Source organism: Rhinatrema bivittatum, chromosome 4 (genome assembly GCF_901001135.1).
Source record: "Rhinatrema bivittatum chromosome 4, aRhiBiv1.1, whole genome shotgun sequence".
Lineage (NCBI taxonomy): Eukaryota > Metazoa > Chordata > Amphibia > Gymnophiona > Rhinatrematidae > Rhinatrema > Rhinatrema bivittatum.
Genome location: NC_042618.1, coordinates 107,844,602 through 107,868,359, shown reverse-complemented (window position 1 = coordinate 107,868,359; position 23,758 = coordinate 107,844,602). Strand labels below are relative to the sequence as shown.

The 23,758-nt window shown below is 44.8% G+C and overlaps 1 protein-coding gene across 1 annotated transcript in view; it reads right to left on the bottom strand.

Moving 5' to 3' along the window:
- SPTBN5 (spectrin beta, non-erythrocytic 5) overlaps nt 1-23,758 on the bottom strand; it is a 341,199-nt gene that overhangs the window by 165,990 nt on the left and 151,451 nt on the right. The window contains exons 28-32 of the mRNA XM_029597445.1: nt 23,233-23,459; nt 22,478-22,664; nt 18,916-19,116; nt 17,321-17,437; nt 2,648-2,811 (exon numbers count right to left, since the gene is read on the bottom strand). Of these exons, the coding sequence (XP_029453305.1) occupies nt 2,648-2,811; nt 17,321-17,437; nt 18,916-19,116; nt 22,478-22,664; nt 23,233-23,459 (896 nt within the window). The remainder of the gene's footprint in view (nt 1-2,647; nt 2,812-17,320; nt 17,438-18,915; nt 19,117-22,477; nt 22,665-23,232; nt 23,460-23,758) is intronic.

The following is a 23,758-nucleotide window of genomic DNA, read 5'->3' as shown; positions in this document are numbered from 1 at the left end:
AAGAAAAGGATCTCCGAGGCCTGGGCCTGACCCTAAACCAAGGCTCAGGCATCAGGAACCGGGTCAGTGCTGAGGCTTCAGACTGGGCCCCATCTAACGACTGGGCCCCGGCACCAGGCCTGGATCCAGGTTCTGGCCTCTGCCAAGGAGAATGCATCAGGCCGAGGCCCTGGCTTCAGAACCCAGTCTCTGGGCTGGGCCCTAGCATTGGGTCTGGGTATGGGCTTTAGCCAAGGCCCCAATATCTGGCTTAGGCCCCCACATCAGGCCAAGGCCGAGGCTTCAGGACCAGGCCTCCAAGTCTCAGCCTTGCATCCAGCATAAGCCAAGGTCATGGCGATTTACTGTGGCCTATGCAAGGCTGAGGCTTTGGCCTGGGCCTAGGCTTCACCAGTGGATCCCCACTGCATCAAATAAGTGGGGGCTGGGGGGGGGGGAGAATTCTGTTCTGGAATTTTTCTGGCTGGGAGGTAAGGGTAATGGGGATGGGAGGCCTTGGGAGGATCTATTTCCTTTTTTTTTTTAATTTTGGGTTTTTTGATATTTGATATGTTTTTTTAAATGAAATAAACAAACTAAATATTAAACGAAATGACATTCATGGGGAAAAGATCCCCAAAACAAAATAAAAAACGAAACAAATGTTTCCCTGCTATTCTGGGTCAGACCAAGCTAGATCAAACCCAACATCCTATCTCTGACAGTGGCCAATCCAGGCTACTAGCACTTGGCAAATCCCAAAAGGTTGATCTAATTCCTGTTATTCATTACCAGGGATAGCAATAATCTTTCACATAGAACTATAAATCCAAAATGACATAAATAGCAGGACCTTAATGATGTTATTTAATTTTACTAAATGGCCCTTGGAAAACCTGAGGAAGGCTGAGCTTGATGAGTTTTAAACTATAGGGCTGGCCCAGTGCACACTACCATGCAGACGATCCCCAGATCAGGCCTTGACTTCTGTACCCCGGGTTGGCCAGGGTTGGGGATGCTGTGGAGGCAGTGCTTACAGCCCCTGGAGTGGGGGTCATGGCCATCATTTAGGGTGACATTTGGTGGCCAGGTTTAGAGCCATAATGTGAAAGGATCTCTGGTGATTGGCTCCCAGCCTGAGAACTGTTGCTGCAGTGAGCAGACTAGGAACAATCTGGGGAAAGATCCCTGCTTAGATGTGAATGAAGGCCCATGGTGCCAGAATCCCAGCACTGGCTCCAACTGAGTGGAAAGAAAAACGGAGAAAGGAGGAACAGCCAGGCCAAAATTTCCCTTCTCCCAAAACTATTAAACTGAGGTCTATATGACAGAAGGCAGTGACTGTCTTCTCCCCTGCTTTATAGTGAATTCCACGTCTCCATGACATTTAGCTCTGACTACAAAAGAAAATTGAAGATTTTTTCAACATTCAACAGTTTATTGATCTCGTCTGTTTTCTACTGAATATATTTTTCTCCAATGTGAAGTTACAAGATAAGAGAAATAAGTAATCATGCTGCATTAGCAAAAATGGACAAATTAGTTTAGTTAGTAGGGCCGTTTTTAGCTCAGTTATATAGTTTATCTTAACAGCCAGCAAGTCACAAGTTCAGACCCAGTTAGAAAAATAATCTTTAGTGATCTGGTATGCAGCAGGGTATGTGGAACATAGGAAAGAGAGAACCAGAAGGCCTTGTTTCCCAAATTGTGAAAAACATATGCAGAAATATGTTCACCTTATTGTGTACCATTCACTACAAAAGGTATCGCCACAAATCTTCTCCGAAGAACACTCTCCACCATCTACTGTAGAATTTATTTGTATAAAATTTTTATATGTAAACGGGACCGCATCAGCAAGCCTTAGACGACGTGCTCGGTGCAACCATGCCGTCCGGTCTTCTCGATCACTTGCGGCCCATCAGATTGTTTTATAAGATTCACCATCCGGTGTTATCTCAGGATCTTATTTGTATAGCCCTTTGTTACTTAGGATATAGGTCAGCATACAAGCTAAGTGACTCATCTAGAAATTCAACGCTAGCCCGACGTTTTTCAACCAAATTGATGGAGACATGGTTCCCGACTGAATAGACACTTGCTGATATCATTGACTCCTGAGGAAGCAGCCGAGGGGCTGTGAAACACGGCCGCTGTCGAGTCATCAGCTATGAATTTTTACACGAGTTAACAGCGTTGAATTTCTAGATGAGTCGCTTAGCTTGAATGCTGACCTATATCCTAGGTAACAAAGGGCTATACAAATAAGATCCTGAGATAACACCGGATGATGAATCTTATAAAACAATCTGACGGGCCGCAAGTGATCGAGAAGACCGGACTGCTTGGTTGCACCGAGCACGTCGTCTAAGGCTTGCTGATGCGGTCCCGTTTTACATATAAAAATTTTATACAAATAAATTCTACAGTAGATGGTGGAGAGTGTTCTTCGGAGAAGATTTGTGGCGATACCTTTTGTAGTGAATGGTTTCTTTGAGCATAAAGGTTCGCAGTGCTGCTCTTTGTGTTTTTATGTTGTAACACCTTATTGTGTAACCAGAATGTGAAAATAAGATGCAATAGAAATGAAAGAAGATTATGAGATAACCCACACTGCCTCACAAGCAGCTGAGGTACAACTGTCCTAGTTGGGTCCATTTGCATTTACCTTGTTGTGGCTCTTTCCTGCAGGTCGAGGAGTTGTGCGTAAATCTGATCTTGTGGCACATCAACCTCATCATAGGAGACAGAGCCATGCGTTGTCAGAGTTTGGGAAGTTTGTCCTAATTCAGCCATCATTTTATGGCAAACCTCAATCTCCTGTTCAATAGACTGGGATTAGAAGAAAAAAACAAACACCATGGATGAACACAATGGGATATTCCAACAAATGTATTTATTTATTTATTTATTTATTTATTTAAGGCTTTTATATACCGACTTTCTTGATACAAATCAAATCAACTCGGTTTACATTGAACTAAGCAAAACTATAACCAACCAATTAACAAGTGCCAATTTAGAGGAGCAAAAAGTTACATTATAACAAGGATGCCTTAACTGGGAGAAGGAAAAAAAGAGGGGGAGAATGAAGATAAATTACTATATACAATAAAATATGTGAGGGAGGCAAGGAGCCAAGGAGCCGACCTCATGACCTCATGATTAGCATTTATTTACATGAAATGTAAATAAATGAAGCAATGAAAAGAGCACCCGAGAGAAAAAAATCTGTAATTTTCAGACAGTCCGTATAGAGCTAAGGACTTCGTGAACTGTTTACTTGCAGACTGTATCCCAGATTTTCAAAGCACGTCTGCTTTGAAAACTTGCTGGTTTGCTGTTTTTGTGCAAGGACATATAGACACATAGTTACAATTGCTCCCAAGCAGATATGACTTTATACATGTAGATTTATATCTATACTTTAAAAAATAAAAAATGTGTGGGGCAGGCAAATCCTTTCCCTGCCCCAACTACCCCTCTCCCCAGAATACAAACCACAAGTTAGGGGTAAAAATATGTGTGAAATTGTCTTCCACGCATACTTTTACGTGCAAAACTCCCCAGCTGATTTTCAAAATATCATTTAACAGGGATGTACATTTCTTTGAAACAAATGGGTAAAATGCAACAAAAGAGATCATTTTTGTTTCATTCATAGCCCCCCCAAAAAAATAAATGGAGGGGGAGCTATAAATTAACATAAAAACAAATTTTCAACTCATATAGTTAGAAAAAAACTGAAAGGAGCAGCTACAAAGGTAAGAAGTGTGCAAGAGGCATGGTCATTGTTAAGAAATACCATCCTAGAAGCACAGACCAGATGTATTCCACACATTAAGAAAGGTGGAAGGAAGGCAAAACGATTACCAGAACGGTTAAAAGGTGAGGTGAAAGAAGCTATTTTAGCCAAAAGATCTTCATTCATTGGAAGAAGGATCCAACAGAAGAAAATAGGATAAAGCATAAGCGTTGGCAAGTTAAATGTAAGACATTGATAAGACAGGCTAAGACAGAATTTGAAAAGAAGTTGGCGGCAGAGGTAAAAACTCACAGTAAAAACTTTTTAAAATATATCCGAAGCAGAAAGCCTGTGAAGGAGTCAGTTGGACCGTTAGATGATCGAGGGGTTAAAGGGGCACTTAGAGAAGATAAGGCCATCACGGAAAGATTAAACAATTTCTTTGCGTCTGTATTTACTGAAGAGGATGTTGGGGAGGTACCCATAATGGAGAAGGTTTTCATGGGTAATGATTCAGATGGACTGAATCAAATCACGGTGAACCGAGAAGGTGTGGTAGGCCTGATTGACAAACTGAAGAGTAGTAAATCACCTGGATCGGATGGTATACACCCCAGAGTTCTGAAGGAACTAAAAAATGAAATTTCAGATCTATTAGTAAAAATTTGTAACCTATCATTAAAATCATCCATTGTACCTGGAGGGTGGCTTAACGTAACCCCAATATTTAAAAAGGGCTCCAAGGGTGATCCAGGAAACTACAGACCAGTTAGCCTGACTTTCAGTGCCAGGAAAAATAGAGGAAAGTGTTCTAAATATCAAAATAATAAAACATATAGAAAGGCATGGTTTAATGGAACAAAGCATGGGTTTACCCAAGGCAAGTCTTGCCTCACAAATCTGCTTTACTTTTCTGAAGGAGTTAATAAACATGAAGATAAAGGTGACCCGGTAGATGTAGTGCATTTGGATTTTCAAAAGGCGTTTGACAAAATTCCTCATGAGAGGCTTCTAGGAAAAGTAAAAAGTCATGGGGTAAGTGGCGATGTCCTTTCGTGGATTACAATCTGGCTAAAAGACAGGAAACAGAGTAGGATTAATGGACAATTTTCTCAGTGGAAGAAAGTGGGCAGTGGAGTGCCTCAGGGATCTGTATTGGGACCCATACTTTTCAATATATTTATAAATGATCTGGAAAGAAATACGATGAGTGAGGTAATCAAATTTGCAGATGATACAAAATTATTCAGAGTAGCTAAATCACAAGTAGATTGTGATAAATTGCAGGAAGACCTTGTGAGACTGGAATATTGGGCATCCAAATGGCACATGAAATTTAATGTGGATAAGTGCAAGGTGATGCATATAGGGAAAAATAACCCAAGCTATAGATACACAATGTTAGGTTCCATATTAGGAGCTACCACCCAAGAAAGAGATCTAGGCGTCATAGTGGATAGCACATTGAAATTGTCGGTTCAGTGTGCTGCGGCAGTCAAAAAAGCAAACAGAATGTTGGGAATTATTAGAAAGGGAATGGTGAATAAAACGGAAAATGTCATAATGCCTCTATATTGCTCCATGGTGAGACCGCACCTTGAATACTGTGTACAATTCTGGTCGCCGCATCTCAAAAAAGATATAGTTGTGATGGAGAAGGTACAGAGAAGGGCGACCAAAATGATAAAGGGGATGGAACAGCTCCCTTATGAGGAAAGATTAAAGAGGTTAGGACTTTTCAGCTTGGAGAAGAGATGGCTGAGGGGGGATAAGATAAAGATGTTTAAAATCTTGAGAGGTCTAGAACAGGTAAATGTGAATCAGTTATTTACTCTTTTGGATAATAGAAGGACTAGGGGGCACTCCATGAAGTTAGCATGTGGCACATTTAAAACTAATTGGAAAAAATTCTTTTTCTCTCAACGCACAATTAAACTCTGGAATTTGTTGCCAGTGGATGTGGTTAGTGCAGTTAGTGTAGCTGGGTTTAAAAAAGGATTGGATAAATTCTTGGAAAAGTCCATTACCTGCTATTAATTAAGTTGACTTAGAAAACAGACACTGCTATTACTAGCAACAGTAACATGGGATAGACTTAGTTTTTGGGAATTTGCCAGGTTCTTATGGTCTGAATTGGCCACTGTTGGAGACAGGATACTGTGTGCCACAGCACACTGAACCGACAATTTCAATGTGTTATCCACTATGATGCCTAGGTCTCTTTCTTGGGTGGTAGCTCCTAATATGGAACCTAACATTGTGTAACTATAGCATGGGTTATTTTCTTATGTTCTTAAGTTTATGGCTCATTGAAAAGTGCTTCTGTGGTTCTGGTAACTATAGCAACCAATCAATGCCTGTCTGAGGTAGAAGCCAGACTGGAGCCAAGGCAGGAGAATATAAGAACTCAAGAACATGCCATACTGGGTCAGACCAAGGGTCCATCAAGCCCAGCATCCTGTTTCCAACAGTGGCCAATTCAGGTCATAAGAACCTGGCAAGTACCCCAAAACTAAGTCTATTCCATGCTACTGTTGCTAGTAATAGTAGTGGCTATTTTCTAAGTCAACTTAATTAATAGCAGGTAATGGACTTCTCCTCCAAGAACGTATCCAATCCTTTTTTAAACACAGCTATACTAACTGCACTAACCACATCTTCTGACAACAAATTCCAGAGTTTAATTGTGTGTTGAGTGAAAAAGAACTTTCTCCGATTAGTTTTAAATGTGCCCCATACTAACTTCGTGGAGTGCCTCCTATTCTTTCTATTATCCGAAAGAGTAAATAACTGATTAACATTTACCCGTTCTAGACCTCTCATTATCCCCCCTCAGCCGTCTCTTCTCCAAGCTGAACAGCCCTAACCTCTTTAGTCTTTCCTCATAGGGGAGCTGTTCCATTCCCTTTATCATTTTGGTTGCCCTTCTCTGTACCTTCTCCATCGCAACTATATCTTTTTTGAGATGCGGCGACCAGAATTGTACACAGTATTCAAGGTGCGGTCTCACCATGGAGCGATACAGAGGCATTATGACATTTTCCGTTTTTATTCACCATTCCCTTTCTAATAATTCCCAACATTCTGTTTGCTTTTTTTGACTGCCGCAGCACACTGAACCGACAATTTCAATGTGTTATCCACTATGACACCTAGATCTAGTAGGCAAGTAGACAGGATGGAGAACCAATCAAGGTGAATCTTTTTTTTTTTTTTTAACTAGCCTAGACCTGGCATCTGGATCAAGCGACACTGATGTCATCCCACTGAAAGGTTTGAGCAAAAGCTTGTTTTTTCAGATGCTCTCTTAGAGTCAAAGAACAGGTTCTTAAAAGGAGGAGAGGGAGGAAGTTTTGCATTGGGAAAGGGCCTTTTTGTTATCTTAACTGCTGCAGTCATAATGTATGGCTCTCACTGAAAGTGAGAGTCAGATGTGCTGCTGCATTCTTTTCTGTTCGCTATAACAGAGCTAAGGGCAGTGTTAGTAAAAAAACAAACAGCAGTGATAATGATGTTTTGTCTCTGACTGCACAGTGTTTACTATCTGACTGGCAGATAAAGAACAGAAGCACTGCCTTGCTATATCTTTTCTGTCACAGTATTTTTGTGCAAAAAAGCATTAATCTGCAGTAATCATGTGTGTGTGTGTGTGTGTGTGTGTGTGTGTGAGAGAGAGACTTTTTGCACATACTGAAAAGGACAGCCTTAGCCACTAACTACACAGAAACTGAGTTTGTGTAACTAGCAAGCTACTAATTCGGCTTGGCAAGTTGACACTCTGCTGGATAAGCACTGAAGAGAACTCAGTCTCTCAACTTGACTGTGTGTGACAGACAGAAACTCATCAGAAGGACAGCCATGTTAATCTGTTACAGCAAAAAATGACAGGAATCGAGTGGCACCTTATAGACTACCCAATTTATTAAAGTATGAGTTTTTGAAGACAGAGTCTACTTCGTCAGATACAAACAGAAATTCAGTCAGTATTACAGTAGTACTGGTGAGTGGTACAGTTCAATAAAGTACATTGTGGCATCAAAAAGCTCAGTAACCACCTTTAAATCCATCATGCCACTGCAAGCAAAGTGGAAAGGAGAGAAAGGCGAGGAAGAGAATTAGATGCTGCTGCCACTCTGCTGCTGATGCTACATCTTGGTGGTGCTGCTGCTGCCACTCTGCCTAGATGCCCTGCTCCTGACACTCCACTTGGTGGTTTTGCTGCCATGTTCTTGATATACCAGTTTGGGGGGTTTGTGGCCATTCTGACTTGCTGCCATACCCCAGACGCTATACCTTGGGTGTCTCACTGCTACTTGTTTTGATTAGGGATGTGAATCGTTTTTTGACGATTTAAAATATCGTCCGATATATTTTAAATCGTCAAAAATCGTTAGAGCTGTGATACAATAACAATTCCCCTGATTTATCGTCAAAAAATCGTAAATCGGGGGAAGTGGGAGGGGAAGGGGGAGGGCGGGAAAACCGGCACACTAAAACAACCCTAAAACCCACCCCGACCCTTTAAAATAAATCCCCCACCCTCCCGAACCCCCCCAAAATGCCTTAAATTACCTGGGGTCCAGAGGAAGGGTCCCGGTGTGATCTTTTACTCTCGGACCTCCGGTGCTTGTAGAAATGGCGCCGGCGCTACCTTTGGTTTTTCCGTACGGAAAAACGATTCGCGGCAGGAGATCACTCCCGGACCCCCGCTGGACCCCCAGGGACTTTTGGCCAGCTTGGGGGGGGCCTCCTGACCCCCACAAGACTTGCCAAAAGTCCAGCGGGGGTCCGGAACGACCTCCTGCAGTCGAATCATGTTGTCTATGGCCGGCGCCATTTTGCGCAAAATGGCGACGCAAAATGGCGCCGGCCATAGACAACACGATTCGACTGCAGGAGGTCGTTCCGGACCCCCGCTGGACTTTTGGCAAGTCTTGTGGGGGTCAGGAGGCCCCCCAAGCTGGCCAAAAGTCCCTGGGGGTCCAGCAGGGGTCCAGGAGCGATCTCCTGCTGCGAATCGTTTTTCTGTACGGAAAAACGATTTGCATGCAGGAAGTCGTTCCCGGACCCCCGCTGGACTTTTGGCAAGTCTTGTGGGGGTCAGGAGGCCCCCCCAAGCTGGCCAAAAGTTCCTGGGGGTCCAGCGGGGGTCCGGGAGCGATCTCCTACGCTCCTGACCTTGGCGGACAAAAAACAAAATGGCGCCGGCGCTACCTTTGACCTGTCATATGACAAGGCAAAGGTAGCGCCGGCGCCAGTTCTACAAGCACCGGAGGTCCGAGGGTAAAAGATCACACCGGGACCCTTCCTCTGGACCCCAGGTAATTTAAGGCATTTTGGGGGGTTCGGGAGGGTGGGGGATTTATTTTAAAGGGTCGGGGTGGGTTTTAGGGTTGTTTTAGTGTGCCGGTTTTCCCGCCCTCCCCCCCACTGGACCCCAGGTAATTTAAGGCATTTGGGGGGAGGGGGGTTCGGGAGGGTGGGGGATTTATTTTAAAGGGTCGGGGTGGGTTTTAGGGATGTTTTAGTGTGCCGGTTTTCAATTTACACGATTTTCACGATATTTAAAAAACCCAAACGGCGACGATCCGATTCCCTCCCCCTCCCAGCCGAAATCAATCGTTAAGACGATCGATCACACGATTCACATCTCTAGTTTTGATGCCATTCTCTTGATATATCACCTTGGGGGTCTTTCTGCCACTCTGCCTTGTTGCCATAGACCACACTCTTCACCTTTCATGGTGTTTTGGGGTCTTCAGGCCACTCTTTATGCTGTTTTATCCTTCTATCAGTGCCAAGGATTTTTATGCCACTTTTGCTGCTTTGATTCCCCTTCATGGTGCCTTAGGATGTGCTTGCCACTCTTGATGCTACTTTACCCCTCTTGTATTTCCTTTGTGGGTTCATGCCACTGTTATTGGTGTCTTCTTTGAAGCCTTGGGGTATTCTTGCCACTCTGGCTGCTGCTTTGCTTCTCTGACAGTGCCTTAGAAAGCTCCTGTCACTGCTGGTACCTTTTGGTCCTTTTGCAGTGCCTTAGGCTATTCATACCACTTTTGGTGCCACTTTGCCATAGTCTTGGCGCCTTTGAGTTCTCTTTTCCCTCTTCTGATGATGTCTACTCAAAAGTTTCATTAGAATTAATTAGAAAACTCCAATTTTAAAGCTGAGAGAAAGCCACACTGCTTCCCCCATTGACTTTAATGAGAAACAAAATATGAATGGAATGAATAAATTAAGGGATCCATTGCTAGTTAGCCGGATAAATGTATCTGGCTAATTAGCAGGGCATATTCAGTGGCGCAGTCTAACTGGCTAACTCTGCTCCTCCCTGGAATGCCTAGTGCCCCGTCAAGCACCCCCATATTACCTGGCTAGAATTCAGCTGGATAAGGGCTAAATATAGCTGGGTAAGCTATTTAGATGGGTAACTATTACATTATCCATCTAAATGGCTTTTGAATATGGACCTCTATATTTTTCTTCCATTTGAAATGAATGAAACAAATGGTGGTAGCCTACAAAACAAATTAAATGAACTGAAACAAAAAGTTTGCCTCTGCACATTCCTTACCACTTAACATGCATAAAACAGAACTTTTTGCATGAAAGTCACTTTCAGGCCGAACCATATGGAGCACTAAGACCAGTGCGCCCCTGTACGTGCATTGGACGCGCATTTTGGATGTGCTAAATGTGCGCCCAATGTAGTACCAGGATTAACGCGTCCATATTTAAAATGCACGTAAATGAGCCAATTAACTATTACTCCCCATGTAGTAAAGCGCATCCAAAACAAGTGCATCCATAATGAGTTTTTTTACGAATAAAAGTTAGCAGCATACCTAGCCCAAGCATTATTGTGGGAGTGCTATCGGTAGCAGACATTCCTGAAAGGTTTCTGTGTGATTTCTAGCATTTCAACAATGGATTATATTCATTTTCTTGTCCTCATCACTTTTCTCTTGCAAATGCAAGCGGGAATAAGGCAAAGGAGAGCGATTATTCATGCAAACAATGTGGAGAACGTAAGACAACAGGACCGCGTGGTAGCACAGGCGCAGGTAAGCAAATGACTCCAGTAAATGTGGGATAGCTGTCAGTTGACAAACAGACACACAAGTCCTGGACGTCCAATTGAGGAACAGGCCCTGGACGACCATAACATGTACTCAGGTGCGCAAGTCCTGGATGTTTCCCCCGGAGCGGGACCTGGGCAACCATTATAAGCATGTTCTTGGGCTCCCAAGTCCTGGACTTTCAGGCCCGGAGCGGGACCTGGGTGATCATTACAAGCGTCCTTGGGCACCCAAGTCATGGACATCGAAGCCAGGAGCGCCAGCATCCATGTCCATGGTTTGCACATGGATGTACATTGCCTCCATGTGTCAGGTTTGTAAGAGTCAGATGGGGAAAGTTACATTTACATCGATTAGTCGACAGTTGCTTTTTCTACCTGTTATCTTTAATTGTGAAGTAATGGTGACTTGGATTGGACACTGTTGAACACTGGATGCTGGGCTTGATGGGCTCTTGGTCTGACCAAGTGTGGCATGTCTTATGTTCCTTTTTGTTCGTTTGTTCAAAGGTATGGCCCAGAGCCATCCGTAGTCCCTGCCGGCATTGTATCATTCGGCCAAAGACAACCCGCCTTGGATTGCCCTAGACAGATGTGGTTTGAAGATACCGGCTGAGCTCTCGGGCAGTTTTAATCCTTTATGAGGATTTGCACAGTGACCTTGACCCTGTCTCCAATCACAACCATGCCGTGCCTGGCTTGGTGAAACTTCTCTGCGCTTTGCAGTTTTTTGCCACTGGAAGTTTCCAAAATATTGTTGGTATTGCTTCCAGGGTGGATCAGTCCTCTGTCTCTCTTCACTTGGGACAAGTCTTGACAGTGACGATGAAGTGGATGAAGCAGTATATCTACTAGTCTGAGGACCCAATCCAACTTCAGGAGATTCAGTGTAGTTTCTTTGAAATAGCCAGGATGCCCAATGTGTTGGGTGCAATAGACTGCACAAATATCACATTGACCCTGAAGTAGGAACAGGAGAATGTGTTCTGTAACCACAAGCAATTCCATTCCATGAATTCCTGGCAGCTGCCATGATTCCTATATCCTTGCCCATTCATTATTTGGAACCCATTTCCCACGGGGAAGATACGGTATTGGCTGGCTGCTTGGTAAGTAACATTTGATTTGGGCAGGGGTTATAGACAGACAGATGGGATGGAGGCATGTAGGGCCCAGGGGGAGTACATTGGCCCATTGTGAAAAAAGATGTATTTTGTTGTATACTGTTTATTTAATTAAAGTATTTCTGGATAGAGATGAGAGTCGTTTTTCTGGGTCGGGTTGGGTTTCAGTTCAGGCGCTTCGTGGGAAAACTTGTTTTCCCACGTATCGTTTTTCGATAAACCTGAAGCCGGAACCCGAAGCCGGAAAATCGAAGCGAAAACAAAAAACGAAATGGGAAATAAAACCACCCCACCCCTCAAATTTACTTTAATACACCCCCCACCAACCCGATCCCTCCCCAAGTCTTACTTAAAGCCCTGGTGGTCCAGCGGGGTCCCGCGATCTCTCTCCCCCTCCGGGCCATCAGGCTGTCGGGCCTGCCACAAATCAAAATGGCGCCGATGGCCCTTTGACCTTACGATGTCACAGGGGCTACCGGTGCCATTGGTCGGCCCTTGTCAGGCCTGCTCTAAATCAAAATGGCGCCGATGGCGCTGATGGCCCTTTGCCCTTATGATGTCATAGGGGCTACCCGTGCCATTGGTCAGCCCCTGTCACATGGTAGGAGCAATAGACGGCCGTCGCCATCTTGTGCTCCTACCATGTGACAGGGGCCGACCATCTGTAGTGCACAATTGATAAATCTTGACCACTAAATCCCCAATGACCTACCTTTACTACCACTGCCTCTCCGTGTTGTTTGTTATGCTTTGATATTTATCATTTCAGGTACCAGCAGCATGTCTGAGTACAAAGAAGAGGGTGGACGGCCAGCAGGTCCACCACCACCTCCATCAGCATCTCCCATACCACAGCCACTACCATCACTGCAGGAAGCACCACCACCTCCACCACCTCAGAAGATGCTCCTCTTTCTCCCGCTCCTATGTCCCTGGAGGCCGAAGAGGTCATTGTCATTGATGACAACAAAGGGTTCTCCAGAGAACCAGCTTCCGCCGCTCAACGGTTCCAGGAGGCACCTGCAGCACACAAGGAAGGGCCATGGAAGGAAGGCATGCCTTCTCCCATCATGGCATGCTTGGATACTGTGCTGGCTCTGCAGGTCTGTTTGAGCCAGAGTCTGGACTCCATGGAAGGACTCATGGCGCAGATGGCGGCCAACCTGGCGGACCTGAGGCATGGCCAGGAGCAAGTGATTGAGCTGCTCTGAGTAATTGCTGGAGCTCAATTGCTCATAGCTATGGCCTAGGCCCCAACAAGCCGGCCACTATCACCCCATCAATAACACTCCTCCTTGTCCCCCAGGGACCCCCATCCCAGCCCCCCTTTCTGTTAATGAAAAAAATTGTAAATAGTTATTTCACTTAAAAAATGTATATTTATTTTTCAATGGTTTGGCTTGTCAATCAATAATGATTGTATTTGGGTGAGTGAAAGCCTACTACAATTGAAGGTGATGAAGTTTCTGATGCCAGTGGGGGGTGGAGATGTCAAAAGGAAGAAGAGGATGATACCAGGGGAGAAACATGATTATGATGTTGGGTGACGAGGTAAGGGAAACGGTAATGATGCCACGTGGCGTTGGGGAGAGCGAAAATAAGTGAAAGTGTTGACGGGGAAGTTGGTATTGTGCCACAATGAAGTGGGCCCTGATGCAGGTGTGCCACGAAACTTAAAACTTAGGTGAAGCAGTGCTATAGAGTATTTATTTCTGTTTTTAGCCAAGGCAATCTCCCCGGGCCCCACTTACCTGGTCCAATGTGTATGCACCAGTGAGGCTTTTTCAGGCCTTGGGCGTGGAACTCCAAGATGGCCTTGCTCTCGTACAGAGCAAGGCTGTCTGGCTTTTGTCCAAACCATAGCCCATACAGAAGAGACGCAACGCATAGCTCACACAAAACTATAAACTTTTATAATACAACATAAGAAAATTAATTCTTTGAGAGACCGCACCACACTGGCAACATCCTTTACAGCGCTAATTAGTTTCTCCAGCAGGCGGGACACTTTTACCACTGCCTCTGCGTTTTTAGTACAAATATTATCGAGGACCTTGGGCACAGACTCGTCATGATGCTTAACGCTTGACATCAGGCTGGTGCAGAAGTCAGTACCCATCCCCTCCATGGAAAAGGCAGCCTCTCCCAGGGTGTCTGGAACTATTGTTGTCTCATCTCCAGGAGTTTCAGGGATAATCTGGGACAGATCAAGCATGATCGGTATCTCAGGCTAGGTCTCCTCGACAAGTAGGCTTGGTTGGTGGGGAGACACTTCTGTTAAAGTAGAAAGGTGAAGTCTGGTGTCGGGGGAGACTATGTCTCTCCTTCAACGCCATCAGCCACACTGATGACTTCTTGATCTGTAGAGAAAGATAGATTAAAACAAGTTGAAGTTCTTTATATAATTCTCAACTGTTAACCACACAAGCACCCAAAAAAAAGACATCATTTGAAAACATGGAAGCACATTCAAAAATCATACTTTCACTCGGCTCAGTGTCACACCCGTATGGAGCACCCACACCATCCACGACCTCCAGGCGAAGAGTGCTCAGACTAGCTCCTCGATGGGGGTCACCACCAGTCCTGCGTGTTGATGCCTCGATTTTGGCTGCCTTTTCTTTCATGTCCCTTCATGTGTCGTGCCAGTAGTGCTGGATTTGTTTGACATCTCTGGTTTTTACAGACAAGGAGCTCATATCCACAGCTATCCTCTCCCAAATCCTTTTCTTGGTAGAAGAGGAAGCCTTTGATCGGAAGAGCACTTTATAATTTTCACACACGGCCCGGCAAAGCAGTTCCTTCTTGGCGTCCGAGAAGCGTGCATCATGAGATCACTTCTTGGGTGCTTGGGAACTGCTGGAGCCTGCCTGCTCTTCCTGACCTTCAGCATCCCTCTCCACCTGCACGAAGGGTCGCTTTTCAGCCATGACAATATAGCTCTCTGCCTGTCGGAACTGTGAATGAAAAAAAACATTGCATACATCAGAACGTTGTCAATTCCAAATTACTTTGCAATTAAAAGTAACAAGTTGGAATATCTACTGTCCACAAAGCAATGTTCAGGCAGTTAATGGAAGGGCAACAGGAGCAGGGCACTTGGGGGAGCATTAAGACATAGCACCACGGGTAGTTAATGGAAGGGCAAACAGGAGCAGGGCACTTGAGGGAGCATTAAGACATAGCACCACGGGTAGTTAATGGAAGGGCAAACAGGAGCAGGGCACTTGGGGGAGCATTACGACATAGCACAACAGGCAGTTCATGGAAGGGCAACAGGAGCAAGAGCATTCAGACATAACACTACATGTACATTCAGGCGAGAAGCAGGATCGTACAGGCCCGTTACGAGGGCCCGGGTTGTGCTTCTTGCATGGCCCTTCAGGTCTCGGATGCCTGAGTACAGGCTCGTCCTTGCGTGGATGTCCATGCGAGAACCTCCAAGACTTAGGCACCCGAATCATGCTGCTTGCATGGACGTCCAGGTCTCAGGTACCCAGGTACAGGCTCAACCTCGCATGGACATCCAGGTCTTAGGCACTGGGTACATGCGAGGAGCACGACCCAGGCGCTTGTAATGGGCCTATACCTGGATGCCTGCGTCCTGGATGTCCATGCGAAAACCTCCAAGACATGGGTGCCCGGGTACAGTCCCGTTATGAGCGGCCAGGTTGTTCTCCTTGCATGGACATCCAGGTCTTGGGTGCCCGGGTACAAGCCCATCCTCACCTGAACGTCCAGATACAGGCCTGTCCTCGGAAGCTCTAGTCCTAGGGTCTATGTGAGGAGCACGACCCGGGCGCTCGTAATGGGCCTGAAACCGGTTGCCCAAGTCCTGGACATCCATGTGAGAACCTCCAAGACATGGAAGCCCGGGTACAGGCCCACTATGAGCACCCGGGTTGTGCTCCTTGCATGGACATCCAGGAACTGGGTGTCTATGCTGTTTACCTAAGAAGAAAAATAAATAACTTACCTCTTGAAATTGAAGCTGAGTAGATCTACCAGCAATAGTGAATCGAATATGAATCCCATGCACCAGTTCACAGTAGAGATCCAGTTGAAGAACTGAGCAAAAAAGGATTGTCCGACTCCTTGCAGTGATTTATATACCCCCCCAAGCAGGATTTTGGCGTGAAGCATGACTCACTATGACATCATGTGGGGGGGAAAAATGGAAATTTTTGAAATAATAATAACAATTTTCAATTAACATCTTAACCTGCCCGAACGCAACACACCTCATCCCATACTCAGTCTTCTCACCCCCCTGAATCCCTCACTCCACTACCTCCCACCCCACCTTCCCCCCTCCCTTCCCTCACCCCCCCTCCCTCCTTTATTCCTAAATTACTTTACCAACAAGTCCCTAATCCTAAATATTTTATCAACAACACATTCATGTACATATGTTATTCCTATAACCTTTTGTTATATCCTATAACCTTTTGTTCCATGTACTACTGTTATAATATGTTATAATTGTTTTTTGGTTACCATGTTATAATGTAAAATAGGACGGACTACGCCCTATTCTCTTGGTTATCTGGAAACCGATGTGATATCTCGATTGAATGTCGGTATATAAAAGAAATAAATAATAATAATAATAATAATCTCTCTCATGTTCCATGAACTGCATGCCCTTTTGACAGATAGGCTTCTTTGACAGAATTTCGGCACACAAATGATGCTATACGGATGTCCAATGCTGTGAAGTGCTAAGGACGCTCTTTTTTGACCACCCGCATACGTCTTGGCCACCCTTTTTATTTGTGCTCCATTTAAGTACAGCACTGAGCGCCCATGAGAGGAGTCTGTGCGCGCGTTGAAACTGTGGGCACCAAATTTGGATGCACTGTTTTAGCACAGCCATATTGCATCGGCCTGTTTGAAAATAAACCCCTAAAAACACAAAACCAGGGTGACAACTACTTTCAAATCTAGTGCACAGAAAACTCGGTCCTAGTGTCATTAAGCAATTGTGTAAACTGACATCACGTCTCCCAGCCACTTCAGCCAGGCCCCATCTCCCAAATTTGCTCAAATGTTTCTTAGTTGCTGCCATCATCCCTGGAACAACTGATGACTTTCGGCAACGCACAGCTCTCAATGGGTTTGAGCTGTGTGGTGCTTGCGCTCCCATGCTGTTCTTACAGTCTCGCAGTCTCATGAGAACAGTGCAGGAGCTCAAACTCACTGACAGCCATGCAGTGCTGGAAAGCATCAGCTGTTCCAAGGCTGGTGCCAGTGGGAAAGAATGAATGACATTTGAAGCACTGGTACACAAGTTGCAGAGAAAAGTCCCTGCATGCCAGTACCTGATGATGCCCCTGTTACTGCTGAAATCCTTTCACAGAAAAAATGGACCATGGACTTCAATAGGGATACCTTGTGTTTTTTGATGAGTTTCAGCGTTGCAACTTCATCCTTGCCATAGTCATTACTAGACACCAGTGGAAGCTTCTCTGCCACACGATTCCCTAGGTCTGATACATCCAAAAGGAACTTTAAAATAAAACAAACAAAAAATTTAAAAAAAAACAGTGATATCAATATTTAAAGGCTTTGTCCAACTAACTTTTTTAATTAGCCAGACAGAATCTGAGATTTGAATATTTCTCCCTGCTCCCCAGCCATCGTTTGACCTGGTAACTCATCCCAGCAAAAATGAGTCAGCGCCGGGAGCATTCCTGGGGTGCGGTTTTGCTTTGTCCAAATGGTGCTGATATTCAGCGCTGCCCAGACAAACTTAGCCAGGTAGGTCTAGTCAGATAAATACCTATCTTAAAGTTATTTGGATAACTTTATTTGGGTATATGCAGCAGAACACTTATCCAGGTAAGTTCCGCTGAATACCCTGTTAGTTTTCCAGGTAGTTTTAGCCAGATAACTTCCCCCTCACAGACTTACTCAATATGGACTACAATATTAGTAACATTTGTCTGTGCAATGCTCATGCCTGAATGTCTTATCAGATCTTAACTGTTAGTTTCCCCATGCTGGTCTCAAAAGATGAGGTTGCAAATTATATCATAGCCATCAAAAAAAAAAAAAAGATTTATAGACATTTAAGCTGATTTGCCCAGGCAGACAGTCTTTTCATTAGACTTAAGTTACAATGATTAATAACTGTTTTGCATGTGCATTTCTTGTAGTGTAACATATGAGAAGGCACTTCTAGCATCAGATTTCTGCACTTAGCAATGTGGACATTGAGAACAGGCCAAACTGTACTGCTATTCCTTGCAGAATTTTGCTACAGACAGTGTGTGTGTGTGTGTGTGGGGGGGGGGGGCAGTTCTCAGTTAGGGAGCTGGATATAAAGCCAACCATCATGGGAATTCTCACGCACAGAAAATATCTACAGTATGGGCTGTTGCTTATGGGCCTGAAGTGACCGATGCAAACAATTTAGACCGATGGTTTCTGAACTTGTACATCAGAACCCAAAAGAGGGCCATGGAAAACTCAGAAGTAAGTCGTAAATTGAAATCTCATCTGAAGAAAATAAAGAGCAAGGGACAGTACAGCCAGTCTGTGACGTTGAACTTTTTATACTGAAATGGAATTATCATCTTCATTGCTTTATCTTCATAAAATCTGAGCAGCGAAAGCCATATATAGGGACCCTTTGTTTTCAGTTTTTATTTTATTTTTCCGGGGAATTTCAATATTATAACAAAAAAAAAAAATATATCAGTGAAAAAATGACTTTGTTATAACATGCAGGAGAAAAAGCAGCAGAAAAGTTTGGGGGTTTTTTGTCATAACATTGGAATTCCCAGGAAAAACTAAAATAAAAACTGAAAATGAGGGTCCCTAGCTATTCAATGTTCATGACAGAAAATGATGGACAGAAAAACATAGATAAAAATGATCATTTTTCATTCATTTGATATTGTGAGGGGTCTTGTGGGTTTGTTGCACATTCTGTGTGAGTTGCCTAGAGAATAAGTGTTGGGAACCACTAGATCGTATGTTACCTGCTGGAAATCAACGAAGTTCTGCAGAAAAAGTGTCCTCTTCTCGCATGCCTTCTCCAGGTCTGCCCAGCAGAGCTGGAGCTCCTGACATTTCTCGTCAATGCTAGGAGTGGCAGGGTGTTTAGACTCAATCAGGCTTTTCCCCTTATCCCACACTCTCTGCACCTGCTGCTTGTGAGTGTTCACCTCTGACAGTAATTCCTGTACAAGGGCATAAAAGAAAACATTAAAAAAAGAAAGAGAGATGCAAGAGGAAGGGAAAAGGAAATAATGAAAAAGGGATCATAAAACAATAAAGTAACATACAGGTCTATCCAGTACCGAGCGGTAGGAAGAGCTGCGTTAGTGCCTGCGGCACCCGCGGTTGCCGCATGCACAGTGCAGCTCACCTACCGCTCGATCCTGAACACTAATTTTATTTAAATGTAAACCGCGTCCGTGAAGCCTTAGGTCCGCGCAACCCATTTTACTGGATAGAGCGCCTATACAGTATCCTGGGTGCGCAGGCCTAAGGCTTCACGCCACGCTGGTATCTGTCATTTCAAATGTCATTTGAAATGACAGATACCAGGGAGGAGGGGAGAAGAGATGACAGCGGCGAAGCAAAAAAAAAGCGAAAAAACCAAAAGCAAATAGTAAGTCGCTTTGCCGCTTCACTCTTCCCTCCTCCCGGAGCAGGGCGCGAAAAGCAGCCTTGCTCCGGGAGGAGGGAAGCGGCGAAGCGACTTACTTCTTGCTTTTGGTTTTTTTTTTTTTGCTTCGCCGCTGTGTCTCATCTCCTCCCGGAGCAGGGAGCGAAAAGCAGCCTTGCTCCGGGAGGAGGAGAGACACAGCGGCGAAGCAAAAAAAACCCAAAAGCAATTTTGTTTTTTTTTTTTCAAAAAGCGACAATTTTGGTTTTTTTCCAAAAGCGACTTACTTTTGGGATCTGTCAAGATCCCAAAAGTAAGTCGCTTTTGGACGCCTGCACAACTTACTTTTGCAGCCATCAGCAGGAACACGATCGTAGCTCCTCCCGACAAAGACGAAGATGGCCGCCTGCACGGGGGAAAGCGTACAATTGGCCGCTCAAGACGTGGCGTCACATCCCGAGACGCCAAATGTCGTGACGCCACGTCTTGAGCGGCCAATTGTACGCTTTCCCCCGTGCAGGTGGCCATCTTTGTCTTCGTCGGGAGGAGCTACGATCGTGTTCCTGCTGATGGCTGCAAAAGTAAGTCGCTTTTGGAAAAAAACCAAAATTGTCGCTTTTTGAAAAAAAAAAACCAAAATTGCTTTTGGTTTTTTTTTGCTTCGCCGCTGTGTCTCTCCTCCTCCTGGAGCAAGGCTGCTTTTCGCGCCCTGCTCGGGAGGAGGAGAGACACAGCGGCGAAGCAAAAAAAAAAAAAACCAAAAGCAAAAAGTAAGTCGCTTCGCCGTTTCCCTCCTCCCGGAGCAAGGCTGCTTTTCGCGCCCTGCTCCGGGAGGAGGGAAGAGTGAAGCGGCGAAGCGACTTACTTTTTGCTTTTGGTTTTTTCGCTTTTGGAAAAAAAAAACCAAAATTGCTTTTGGTTTTTTTTTTGCTTCGCTGTTGCTTCGCCGTTTTTTTTGCTTCGCCGTTGCTTCGCCGTTGCAGTCTCCGTGGCAGCCCCAGTCCGGACATCGGAGGGGGGCTGTAACATTTTTTTCGCTTTTTTTTTTGGCTTCAGGAGCAGGGGAGAGGACTGGGGCTGCCACGGAGACCAGCACCCCTGATCGCGGCCAGGGCAGGTGAGCGGGTGCTGGGGGAAAGCTTGCCACCTACCCTTACCCCTGCCTCTACCGCAGGGGTCAGGGTAGGCGGTAAGTTTGCAGGTTAAACGGGCAACAAAACGGCAGGGAAAACTAGCGATAGTCGGGGCGCGGGTTACGGGATGCTAGGGAATAGCTAATTCGCTCGTTTGCATGCAATATGCATGCCGCGTGCGGAAGGGGTTGCTCGGGGAATTTAGGACGTGGTAGGAGTAGGTTAAAGGGGATTCGGGATCGCAGGAAGGGCTAACGCAGCCGGAAAGTGAGTAAAAAGCGGCTTAGGAGCAGGGTAAACGCGGCCGCACTTTACAGGATAGACCTGATAGGAAGGTAAAGAGCAAGAAAGAGCTAATTAAATATTAGGGATGACCAATTGGCCGATCCAGCCTAAAAGTTTTGTGTATTTTTCTTTTGTTTAAAAAAAAAAGTGGCCTCCTGGGGGCCTTTCCAGCCCCCATCATCATCTACCAATATACTGGGGCCTGGGCCTACTTGGCTTTGGCAGAGCCAAACTCGGCCAGGGCCTCCCCTCCACCCCCAACTGCTCTACTCCTCGCCCCCTGCAGAAATTAGCCAGGACTAAGGACCTTTCTGGCTCCTACTTATCTCTTTCATGGGGGTCTTGGCAGAAGAAAGGAGCAGGTGAGATTCCCATTCGATCCCTGCACCACTGCATCTATTGTAAGGCCATACAAGAAAATGACATTGACTGGCCCTGAGACTGGCACTATTTTGATGTCACTTTGGAGCTGCTCGCAGGGCTGGGGGTCAACACCCCACGGAAGAGGTAAGTGGGGGCCAGGGAGGCTGGTCTCAGCTGATTGGGGGATGGGGTTTTGGAGGGAGCTTATGGAAGCTCCATGAAGCAGCAGTAGAGGCATGGGTGGACCTGGTTTGGGTTGTCTATTTTTTTTTTTTTAATAATGTTTATTTCAGTTCACCAAATTAATCAAACCAAAATAAACATTAAAATGAACAGGAAAAACCCCCCAAAATACCCAAAATGGATAAAAATGAGCCATAATGAAAAAAATGTGGTTTGTGCATTCATTTATATAAAATACTTATAGACGCTTAGCCAACCATAAAATGGAAATCCCTATTATATATCTGGAAAGGGGGGAGTGGAGAGTAGAAAACGAAAGAGGATATAGACAAATGAAATGGGAATGAGGGATACCACAACAGAAAAGAGAGATGGAAATGGAGAAGTGAGAGAAAGCCCATTTTTGTACTAAAAGTAAATATAGCTTCAGTTTGGTTTATCTTGTTTAGTCTTGTTAGGTCAATCTTTCAATGCAGTAAACATGGAAGGCCAAGCTGAGAATATATTGGGATTGTAGTATTGGACAATACAATTGTATATTTATTGGAATTTGTTGGGGAGTTTTTTGCTGCAGTAACTTGGAATAGTCATTGGTGGTTTGTCACTAATCAATTGGCAAAGCAATATTGCAAGGGCAGAGTGTCTTACCACCTCTGCAAAGTAAAGCATTTTCAGACGGTTTCTGTTTCAGTCATATTAGCAGCTCCAAAACTGTAAGTACATGGTAAGCATGGGTCTAGGATACATCTTCCAACTGACTTCAGGCTCCCTGTGTAATTTGGGTCCAGATTTGTATATATGGACTATATGGGAATTGTACAATTTTGTTTTTTGTTTTTACCTCTCGTACTTTTGACGCTTATAACAGAAGGCGTTGTCACTTTTTGTCAATGTTCCTGCTGGTGATCCCCCCCCCCCCCCCCCCCGGGAAGTAGTCATAACAGGGTAAGCAAAAGGGAGGGTTACCTTGTGTTTCTGCAGCATGCTCAGTGCTATATCCAGGGACTTGCTACAGCTGGTGGAGGTGGCAACTGGCATTCGCTCTCTGATCCAGTTCATCTCCATATCTTGATAGTGGTAGAACTGGTACTGATTCACTGTGGCCTGCAGCAGCTCATGCCTATGAGCCAGAGGCACCTTCAGAGACTCAAATCTGGAGAGGTTTACAGGAGGGAGACAAAAAGGATGATTTAGGACAGCAGCATCCCTCTGAGGTTGCCAGGTCCCCAGTGTGGGACAGTACAAAACTGTCAAGGCAGAACTCATACATACTTCACATACTCAAAGCTCAAGGTGGCGGATTGTCCAGTCAGGGTGAAATACACCCTTCCCCACCCCCACTTCAATAACAAGTTTAAGGCTTAAGTAAATTTTAATATAACTTGGAAGAAAACTCCTAGATGCTGCTGGTAAACATGTATTTTGTGCTACAGCAGCAAAGTCAGTGATCTCATTACCCTAGTAAGGTTCTAACAAGTTATAAGTTAGACATACGCCAGCTGTCAAAAGGAAGGACCATGGAGGAAAAGATGAACAGAAGCCATGCAAGTAATCCATGATTTGATCTACAATTTTCTTCTCCATAGGGCCTCCTATGTAATGGCCACAAAACGACAAAATAGAGTATCTTGATAAGGCATAGGGAAAACAATAGGAGGGAGCAGAGGACAAACAAAAAAGGAAACGTAAAAGAACATAGAAAAGACAGGATGGTGCAGGACCTTTGGAGATACTTGTGCGTCTCTTCCATAATCCTCTGAGAGTCAAAATGAGTGGATGCCATTTTCTTAGCATGGGAGACAATGGAAGACATCTTTTCTGCCAGCTCACGTGCCTCGTTTTCCAGCTGCCAGTGCTCCTTCAACAAGTCCCGACTGGAACGCAAGTCATGACCTATCTCTGCATCCTGCAAAACTTTCTCAATTTTTTCAATCTTCCCTTTGGCATCCTGCAGCAGGAACATGAAATGATGGCCAGTTCAGAGTAGGCCTAGCTCTGCAGAACTCTCCAGTAAACTTGCTACTCTGAGAGAAGCAGACCCCCTAAATTAGACAGAAGTGCTCATAGCCTTCCCCATGTTGGTGAGGATCTAAATAGGATGTCAACTTTGTAAATTAAAAAAAAAAAATCTCTCTCTTTCTTGCTCTATATATTTGCACAGAAGAGAGCAGATAGTGAGAACATAAGTTAAAGACATGGAATACGTAGGGCAGAGCTTTCCAAACTGTGTGTCGGGACACGTTACTG